At 55.4% G+C, this 10057-nt stretch overlaps 1 protein-coding gene across 1 annotated transcript; it reads right to left on the reverse strand.

Moving 5' to 3' along the window:
* Positions 1 to 1401: 1401 nt before the first annotated feature.
* On the reverse strand, positions 1402 to 6078 carry NPPC (natriuretic peptide C). The gene is made up of 3 exons (XM_045164621.1): positions 5829 to 6078; positions 5095 to 5405; positions 1402 to 1898 (listed from the first exon to the last, which is right to left on the reverse strand). The coding sequence occupies exons 1-2, from the start codon at positions 5916 to 5918 to the stop codon at positions 5115 to 5117; spliced, it is 381 nt and encodes a 126-aa protein (XP_045020556.1). The 5' UTR covers positions 5919 to 6078; the 3' UTR covers positions 1402 to 1898; positions 5095 to 5114.
* Between the last annotated feature and the right edge of the window lie 3979 nt (positions 6079 to 10057).

Genomic DNA, 10057 nt, shown 5'->3' on the forward strand with positions numbered 1-10057 from the left:
AGCATGGTGAGACCGAGTAAGAGAGACAGCCCCTAGTGAACTCGGCTCAAAGAAGGGCCCCCAACAGTGGTGGAAATCAAGGGGTGGGAAGAAGGTCCCTTGTGTCCCCAGCTGGAACTTGACTTCAGAGCTGTTTCCTTACCTAGGTGAAGTCACTGTGTTGGCCGTCCGCCCACCTGAGAACCCACTGCTCAGGGAAGAGAGGTCAGGGGCTCGGATGTCCACAGAAAAGCCAGGTGCCACAGGTCACTTCCCTACCCTCAGTAGCAGCAGCATGGGGCTTCTTGGGTGGCTCAGACAGTAAAGAATCTGCCTGCAATGCAGGATACCTGAGTTCGATCCCTGGGTCGGGAAGATCTCCTGGAGAAGGGACTGGCAACCCACTCCAATCTTTTTGCCTGGAGAATTCCATGGACAGAGGATCCTGGCTCCACTGGCCACTTCACTACCCCCATCCCCAGCCAATTTTCCTCTGGAGACATTTGGACAGGCCCACTGACCCCATGATCTTGGGGCCACAACCACTCTGGATCCCCCTGAGAGGAGTCATGCCCGCCTGGCAGAACCAGCCCTAGAGGCTCTATTTGTCCTTGTTTTCACCAAACTAGGGACAGAAGGCAGACGGGGGAGCTGTCCAGGAGAGGCACATATCAAGGATAGAGTAAGATTAGCTTGAAATGATTTAAATTTCCTGATGGCTTCAGGAGAAGAGGTTCTAAATATTCATAATTTCTCACGCAAGGCTCCAAGGAGCGTATGAGCCAAAATTGTGAACAGCTTCAGGTGAAAAGAAAACCCACATCCCCCTCAAAAAACACATCACACGATGCAAATAGGAAACCAACCACAGAATATGTTCTTTCTGAGATCAGCCAAGCCTGGAGAAAACCACCCACCCCATAATTCCCTGAACTGAGATTCATAAGGTAACCGGACCCACTCTGCAAGTTACACAGGAACCTTCTAAATCTCTCCAAAGCAGAAAGGAAATTTTCAGTTATTTGTTTCCTCTAATAACAGAGAGAAGATGGAGTAGAATTAGAGGGCCCTCTGTTAGCTAAATTTAATTTTAATTTAATTCACCACATCTGACTTCTCAGCTGTCCAGTGTCCTGAGCAGGGCTTCCTGACATGACCAAGATATCAGAATCACTTGGGACAAAAGCCACATGGCCAATCCTGTCCTCGGAGACATGGATTCAGTGGATCAGGCGGTGGGTGGGGGAAGGAATCTGTATTTTTAACAAGATTCCTGGAGGATTTGGATACAAATCAAACCAGAATTGGGAACATGGCTGTTAGATCCATTCAGAGGCAAAATCCTTGTCTCCACCTCTTCCCTCCTCCTCAGACTAATTACTAAAAAAAGAAGTGCCATGAGTAAATAAAGACAGCTTTCAAGATGTTCACGGAATGAGTTTTTTTTTTTTTTTACATTTTTCAACTAGTTAAGACAAAAACATTACAATGATTGACTTCTTTCATTTAGTTACATAAATAAAATTTTTATAAATATCTCTTTATAAACAATATAAATAGCTTTACAACATAAATACATTTATGCATGACATGAATTTACAAACAGCAATGTTTTACAGCTGGTTTTGTCAGTCTCTTAAAAACTGTCCCTTGTCATCACGTTGGTGTAGGTGTGTGTGTTTCATGTATATAATATATATATAATATATAACTTTTTATTTTTCATTAAAAAAAAAAACAAATGATAAATCATACCCCCCTCCCTAAATAATCATAAAACAGCTGGTGTTGTGTATTCCCAGTACCAGGAAAAAAAAAAAAAAAGAAATGTAAAAGCCACATTGCGCTGGAGGTGCTTCCAGATGCGAGGAGGCTGATGACCAAGGGTGACCTCAGCAAAACGCAGCAAGTCCCCAGTCCTGAAACACAGAGGGCCAGGGGAACTCAGCTGAGAAAGCCCAGCCTGCAGGGCACATCTAGAACCTTCCTCCCACTCCAGCTGTAGCAGGAGGCGTAGTCCCTCCACCTCTGCCCTACAGGCCCTGACGGAGGCCTTGCTGCAGAGGGATAAGGCCCTTCCACTCAGGTCCTCCCCAGGCCCTCAGCCGTCACCTGCTGTGTCCTTGGCACCTCCTGTCCAAGCACAGGTGGAACCAGAAAGTCAGCCAGCCCTCCGCCCCCTCTGTCTAAGCGCAGGCCTTGCCCTGGGCTCTCAGTGGGACACAGTGAGGGAAGGGAAAGGGAAAACGCCTCTGCCCACCGCCCCCCCACCCCCCACCAATTTTAGCTACAATACAAACCCTCGGTCAGGTGCTTGCCTTGGCTTTGTAAGTCTGGGGGACAATGGAGGGAAGGGGGAGAGAAGCGTCTGAAGAGTGGGGAATTCTGGGCCCAAATCCCGACTCGGACAAGTACTTCCGGGACAGCTCTGGAGAGCTTTTTAGGCTTGCTTTCCTCACCCATAAAATGGGATAATAGCCACCTCCCAGGGCTGCCACACATGGCACTGGCAGGATGCCTGGGTCACAGCAGCCCAGTAAATAGCACTTCCTTCCCCGGCTGGCTTCTCCTCAGAAAGGGCCCCTTTCAGAAGCAGAGGAAATGGCATCTCGCACCTGCCCTGGGGAGATGGGTGGTCGTGCTGGGTTAGCAGAAGTGTTTGATGAAGGCTGCATCCAGTTTCTGCTAGTGGGTATGAGGGTGAACGGGTGTGAGGGTGCCGCAGGACTGGAGGAAGGCTGCCTCGGAGGCAGGGTGGCGGACAGTGCGAGCAGAGGGTCCCTGGGCCTCAAGGCCTTGGTGAACTCTCCCCCAGCCCCCTTCTCTGGCTGTCCCATGTGTTTAAACAGATGACAGATGTCTGTGAGGTGTTCATTCAGGCACCCTCCACACCTCGTCTCTGTCATTAGCATTTTATAATCAAGGCTATAACCATCAGCGATAGTCATTTTGGCGGCTGGTTAGCGCCAAAGTCAACTCCTGAGTGGAGACATGGCCACTGCTTCGGAAGAGGTTTCATCAATGGGGAACCCTAAGCTGTCTTTCTCTTTTTAGCCCAGACAGTGAGATAGCCCGGGCATCGCCACTAGGAGGCTGCTGGCAACAGGAAGGATGCTCTGCCTTCTCACGGAGATAGGGGTGAGGGTGGGGCTGAGATGGTTGTGGATGTTGGAGGTTAGCGTTCAGCTAAAAGAGAACTTCCAGGAAGTTGACAAACTTCCTCAGTCAAAGGGGTCAAGAAGTCTTAGCAACCTCGATTCCTCCTTCAGGGTCCTTCTCCCCACCCCCACTTGGTACCCACAGACAACCACATCTGAGAACAAGGAACCTACGGGATGTGCACGGCAGGGGCTTGACCTGATGCCAGGACCTTATCCCATCCTCTGCTAACTCATAATACCATTTGTTTGGATTCTCAAGTTGGAACTTGATGCTTAAATCACAAGTTGAAAGTCTAAGGCCTGTGGCTCCATCTCTTCATTGCTGAGATAGGAGAGAATAGAACAAACCCTTCTAAAGACTGGGGCACATGTGCTAGAATCACAGCAAGTTAAGATCTCAGACAAACGAAGCCCTTGCAGGAGGAGCACACAGCCCAGCCATGTCTGGCTGCAGAGAGGAAAGACACCAGCTAAATGCTAGGGCAGGTGCGTGAGGAGTGCCCCTAAGTTGGGTGAGGCAGGTTTTTTGGATCATTGACAGACATTTTTCAGAGCCCCTTTGGGCATCTTACAGGCCCCAGACCATCTTTGGCTGGCATCTGGCCCTTAACACGCTCATGAGTTCATTTGGGGAGGTTCACAGACAACTATAGCTCAGGTGAGGTTTTCTGTATTGAAGCCTCAGGCGTTGTGCTGGAGAGCTTCAGAGAGGGGCGCTCTTGTCCTCTGGGGGGGAAGACAGTGTGGACACTGATATGGCTTCTGGGATGAGAGAACAGCTTGGTCTGGAGTGGGACAGAAAGGCTGTGGGACGGGGAACGACAGCAGCTGGCCGCAGGCAAGGCTGGACACCGGGAAGGGTCAGATTCTAAAGCAGCTGAATGTCAGTTCCAGAGGTTGGATGTTGTTTGTTGTTCGGACACTGATGGGCAGCGGGGATGGAAAGGATGGGGAAAGGAGGGAAGGACCTTGGCCCAGTACCTTGCCAGGATGCAGCGCTCGGCAGGGGCAGAAGGTAGCACGGGAGTTTCCAGCCTGGTGCAGGGGGAGAAGGCCATGCCAGAAACCTGGGTGTGGAGCCTACGCGTGGTGGAGGTGGCGGGTAGGGGGTGGGGAAGAGCTCAGTTTGGGATATGTTTGAGTTTGAGGTTGGAGCAAAAAAATATTTATTTTAGTTTCTATTTCCTTGCCCTGAAATAGTGCCACGAACACTGAGGTTGGATCCTGAAGTCACATGGATTGCAGCAGCGTCAGGACCCTGGACAGGCCAGCTTGCCCACAGCCACGGTTTAGAGACCAGACAAGAACCAGAATGCTCTGGGACTGAAATGCTTCCTGGTGATGCTAACAAGTGGCTATTCTGTCTATTGGGAGGGGGCAGGTGTCACCCCAAGTCAGTCCTATCACAGGGACAACAGACCCAGGGAGCTGTCCTGACCCCTGGGCTGCTTACTACCCAGCACCATGATGCAGTGGCTGGCAAGTGAACTTACCCTTGACTTGTATGTATGCCCTCCTCCTTTGCTCCCACAAACCCAGGATCACCCCTCAACCTCGCCCCTCCCCCACCCCCAGTTGGAGAACTGGGGCCAATGCTGCTGGTTGCTCTGTGGTCCTGGGGTGGTTGGGACCCCACCGAGCTGTCTCTGATTCTCCAGAGGAAGTCAGATGGGTTCATCCATGCTGAGCCATTTCTGACCTTGCCAAAGTTCCCCGACTACTTTTCCCTCACTTTCTCCATCTGTAAAATGGGATGATAAATGTCCCTGGGCCAAAAGTCAAGCACACACACAGTCCTATGTCCAGATGGGCTGGTCGTGAGGAGGAAAGCTCCCAGGGCCACGGGATCAGAGGGGAACCGGCCTGTAGGAGAGGGTACAGGTTTGGTTCTGGGGGCTTCGCGGGGGTGCTGGGTGTGCAAGAGCGCCGGGAGGCCAGGGTTGGTGGTACTCACCGCCGCCAGGGGTCGCCGCACTAACATCCCAGGCCGCTCATGGAGCCGATCCTGTCCAGCTTGAGGCCGAAGCAGCCCTTGGACAAACCCTTCTTGTTGCCTCCTTTGAATTTGCGCGCGTTGGGGTGCTCGTGCAGGAGGCGGGTCCACGCCGCCCGGGACTTGGTGTCCACGCGCAGGTCCCGAAGCAGTCGCGATCGGTCGTCCTTGAGATTGGCGCCGCCGCCCCCGGGAGTCTTGTCGCCTTTCTTCTGACCGCCGCCCACAGCCTGGGGCTCGGCCACCTCCTCGCCGGACTGAGTTCGCGGGACCTTCCAAGGGAAAGGACGGGCAGGTGAAGGCACGCGCCGCGGCAGCGCGGGGGACTCTGCGGGGCCGCCGATGGTCCGGCGCGGAGTCCTGAGAACGCCCGTCACAGGTGCCCGGCAGCTCGGCCCTGCGTCCACCTGCCTCGAGGCCGCCGTGGTCCGCTCCCTCGGGGAGCCCTTTGCCCTCCTCTCCTTTGCCCCTTGCAGGGCTGACCACTCTGTGGTCGGGGCTGCGCATTTGTGGACGCTATCCTGAGTCCGGGCTTCGAGGGCCCCCCAGCTGTCCCCCGCGCGCATCTCAGGGGAGAGAGCCGTCTTTCCGCCCCCACTGCTCTCACCCCCCACCCCGGTGCGCCACACCCTCCTAGACACCCCAGCCCTCCCATTGCCCCTCACAGGTTCCGATGTCCCCGCGACAGTACCCACCTTTGGAGGCGCCCCGGGCTTGGCTTCGGAGGGCCGGAGCGAGAGTAGCGCGAGCAGCAGGGCGCAGGCCAGCAGCTGGGAGAGGTGCATGGTGCCCCTGGGGTGCCTGGGCGCAGACGAGCGGCAGCGAGGGTGCGCGGGGCGGGCGAGCCGACCGGCAGGCGAGCGCGGAGCAGGCTGGCCGGGCTGCGATGCGGACGCGGGTCCCAGTGCTGCGCGGCGCCGGCTGGGTGCGCTCTGAGTCCGCGGCTCCGCTCGCGCCTTTATAATCCAACCTGCCGCTGATGTCATCCTCCCGCCCACAGGGCCGTCCGGGCCAATGGCACACGCGCCGAGGGCCGGGAGGGGGCCGCGGGGCTCCCCCTCGGCCCCCACCCTCACCCTACCCTGGAGGGATCCCGCGGCTCGGCGGGCTCTCTCTGGACTGCGCTCCAAGCTGCAAAGCGGCGCGCACAAGGGACCAAGGATTGCAGGGAGCGCGCCCTAGCATGCCAAGCGTCCGTGCACCCGATGCCCTGCGCACAAGCTTGGCCCTCAACCCACACGCTCGTCCTGGAAAGGATCAGTTTTCCTCTTTGCAGGTGCAAAGATGGGCTCAGAGGAATTAAATCACTTGACCAAAAGCACACAGCCAGAAAGTTGGCACAGTCCGAAATCCACTCAGAGCTGCCTTGTTGCCAATCTGTTCCCCGGGGCACCTGACGGGCGAGAGGCACCGATGCCTTGAGACTGAGGAGGCGGATGGTGGAGCGGGAGGTTGGGGAGGGAGGCGCAAGAAGACAGGGATTTGCCCGGGGCCGCAGTGGGGAGCGCAAGCCCTACACCACAGAATGCAAGCTTTTCGCCTGCGGGTGAGAGCAAAAAACAGAAAACTGCGGGTGTGTTTGAGATGCGAGTGTTCCTGCGTGTGTACCGAAGCCCCGTGTGCCGGACGCGGTGACTCTAAGTGCGTCCTCAGCCCGGGTCGGCTGCACAGAACGTCCCCGGGTCTGACCCGCCAGATGGCTCCTGTCTGCACCAGCGGGGGCGCGCCTGACCCAGTCTGCACCCACGCGAGGATCCGCAGCGCGGGGCTGTCGCTCCAGTGTTCTGTGCACCTGCACAGTCTGGGGAGCGAGCTTCACCCGACCCCGAGCCGGGTCTGGCTTCTGTGAGCCGTAACAGGTGGTCGCGTTCGCGTTCTCTGCAGCTGAGTGGTCCCGGTCGTAGTTGTCGGTACACGCCCAAGTATCCCTGCCACCCACGACTCTTTCTCCTGGAAAGGGCGTCTCCGCAGGCTGAGGAGTCATTCGGGGTGGGCGGCGGAGACAGAGGATCCTAAGAACTGAGTGAGGTGTGGGAATCTAGGACTCCGTGACTGCCTCCGAACACGACTCAGCTGGAGAGCAGAGACCAGGGGAGGGCGCGCTGGCGGACCCCTGCGGCCAAGACGACCCGGAGGGTTGGAGGCACCCGGATGACCTTTTTCGGGGAAAGGAAGCTGCTCCCCAGGCCTGAAGGCTACTGAAGTCAAGAGGGACCGGGAGAACCAGGTGTCTCCTGGTGGATCCCACAGCAGAGGCTGATGGAAAACCATATGCTCTGTTTTTCCCACCCTGGCATTCTGCGCTGGAAAGTGCAGGTCCCTTTGTTTAGGAAATAACCTACGTGTGAGGCCTGAGCTTGGGGTAGCAGATCTCCTGAACTCCAAGATGACCATCAGCAGTGTGTCCTTTGTGTTTTGATGAGTTGGCTCACCACCTCCAGGCAGCCACCCTGATTGCCTGTCTATAGTTGCACGGGTACAGTGGCACCACTTTTTTCATTTGAAGAGAAAAGAAGAGATACTGAAGAGGAAGAGGGAGGGATCGCCAGGTGGAGGATGGAAGTTCCCTCTCCTTTTTGTCTATTGGACAAACAGGATTGTTACCAACCTGGAACTTCTTTGAGATTTGCTTTATTTATACGGGTTTAAGGAGCCAGGCAGATTGGGCCAGGCACGGGGTTGGTTTCCAGGGAGCAGCAGCTACATCCTCTGAAACCCCTTATTAAGGACAGGTTGGGAGCTTCACGGGCACCTCCTTCCGTCTGAATATCTGTAGGCTGGTTCTTCCTGCCTTCTGTGTTCCTTGTTTGTACTTGGTGATGGCTGGGTAACCATCTAGGTAGGTCTCCTCTCTCTTTGAGCTTTGAGATTACATGCAGTAAATCAACCCTGCCCCACCCCCATCCCAGGGTGGACAGAATCAACACCTTGGGCTCTACCTGCCCCCGTCTGTGGTACAGTTTTCTGGTGAGCCCTCACTTCTGAACACTAGCCTGCGGTCCTTTGGGGCAGGTCAGATCCTGGAAGAGTTACTTGTGGCATGAGGCTTCCCTGGGACAGATCAGAGTTCAGTTCCTGCTTCCCTGGGGCCTGAGAGGTGGGATGGATAGAAGTGGGAGGATGGTGCTGGAGGGACCTTCAGGGAAGGAGGTAGTCAACACATGACTGCCTTGGCGATGGAAGCTCCCCACCCCTCCTCCCCGTTTCCTTGCTCAGAAAGCGGCAGAGAAGGCTCTCTCTGCCTCCTGGGCTAGACCTGGGACTCAGATTCCTTCTTCCTGTTTTTTCCTCCATAATGTCTGCTCCTTCTTGCTCTGGCCCCAGAGGCCAGGCCTGGGAAAGTTGGAACCACTGAGCAGCTGAACGTGAGCTGTTTGTGGCCCTTTATTGAATGCTCAGTGTGATAACTCCTCTTGATGGCAAAGGAGAGAGAAAAGGTCACTGGGTCTCAGGAGCCTGGCCATTCTGTAGGGAATCTTGTCATTTGTCACTTCTCTACCCACTGACTCCCCCAAGTATTCACTGAACATCCATGCAACCTGTAGGGTTCCATCCTGGCAGGGCCCCCTGCCCCCAATCCCCAGGCAGCAGACACTAGCTTTGTGGGCTGAAAAGGACAATGGCAGGGAGACAGGCAGTTTCCCCAGCTTGGGCTAGGTGGGCAAGCTTCCTGGAGAAGGAAAACTGTGTGCTGAGCCGGGAAAGGACACCTGGCAGGCAGAAGGAGAGGAAGGAGAGGAGGGAGACGTAGATGGAAAACAGAGTGACTCCCTTTGGGTTAATGGAGAGGGCATGCACCCAGGCTTAGAGGGGTCAGTGAAAGAAAAACACAAGTACTCAGACCTAGGGAAAGAAAGAGGGGGAGGTCTTCAGGTGGGAGTGCCCAGAGGAGGGCAGACTTAGGAGAGGGGCAGGTAGAGACAAGGAACTGGGGTAAAGAGGGGGAGGGGCTTGTCTTCCAAGGGTTGGGGGTGTTGTGCTCCTGAGGATGAGGAAGGCAAGCAGCTTAGGGGGCGGGGCTTGATCAATGGGGCCAAAGGAGAGTGGTCAGTTGTGGAGGGGACATAGAGAGGGAGTAGGAAAAGTCAGAGCCAGGCTGAATTGTGCCAAGCTCCAGGCACCCCAAAGTGGCATGCCTGGGACCTCTTCTTCCTCCTGAACCTTTGAGAGGTGGGGACATGGAGAGAAAAGACTCCATTCTTATTGGCCCTTCTTTCTTTTTTCTCCTTCCTCCACAAGGGCAAGGTTAGATCCTTATGCCTACCATGGGTTGGCCCTTCCAGGGGGCAGTTGATGTTCAGTCCTTTACTAAGACCCTATAGAAATGGGTGGCTCAGTGGTAAAGAACCCGTCTGTGATGCAGAAGATGCAGGAGACCCTGAGGTTCAGTTCCTGGGTGGGAAGATCCCCTGGAAGAGGGCATGGCAATCCATTCCAGTATTCTTGCCTGGAGAATCCCCATGGACAGAGAAGCCTGGTAGGCTACAGTCCAATCCACTCCAGTATTCTTGCCTAAAGAATCCCATGGACAGGGAAGCCTGGCATGCTGCAGTCCATAGGGTCGCAGTCGGTCGCGACTGAGCACCCACGCGCAGAGATGAGAGAGGGCCTTGATGAAGTAAGAAATGTGTGTATAACCTTTTAGGAGGTTGGGGAATGTGTGGCTAAGAGAGGATTGTCCAGCCCCCTGCCCAGGATGGGGGAACAAGCGCCCCGTGTAACAGCGCCCCCTCCTGGTCCTGCGGAGGATTCTCAGGCACATAGAGGAGGGAGAGATTGCTCCGAGGCCCATCTGTTTTTCTCTGCAATTATTTCATCCCGAGGGGGCCCCCTTCCAGTTGCATAACTTCCCAGAGAGGACACTGAACAGGCGGTGAGCAGATCTCAAGTAGGCCGGGCCGGGAAATTGCAGTGGGACCCTCGC

This window comes from Bubalus bubalis, chromosome 2 (assembly GCF_019923935.1).
Source record: "Bubalus bubalis isolate 160015118507 breed Murrah chromosome 2, NDDB_SH_1, whole genome shotgun sequence".
Classification (NCBI taxonomy): domain Eukaryota; kingdom Metazoa; phylum Chordata; class Mammalia; order Artiodactyla; family Bovidae; genus Bubalus; species Bubalus bubalis.

Excerpts from the sequence above, each read along its gene's own strand:
- NPPC (XM_045164621.1), bottom strand. The coding sequence starts at position 5,918 with ATGCACCTCTCCCAGCTGCTGGCCTGCGCCCTGCTGCTCGCGCTACTC. Across the intron at positions 5,406-5,828 it reads AGCCCGGGGCGCCTCCAAAG|GTCCCGCGAACTCAGTCCGG; the intron begins GTGGGTACTGTC and ends TTCCCTTGGAAG.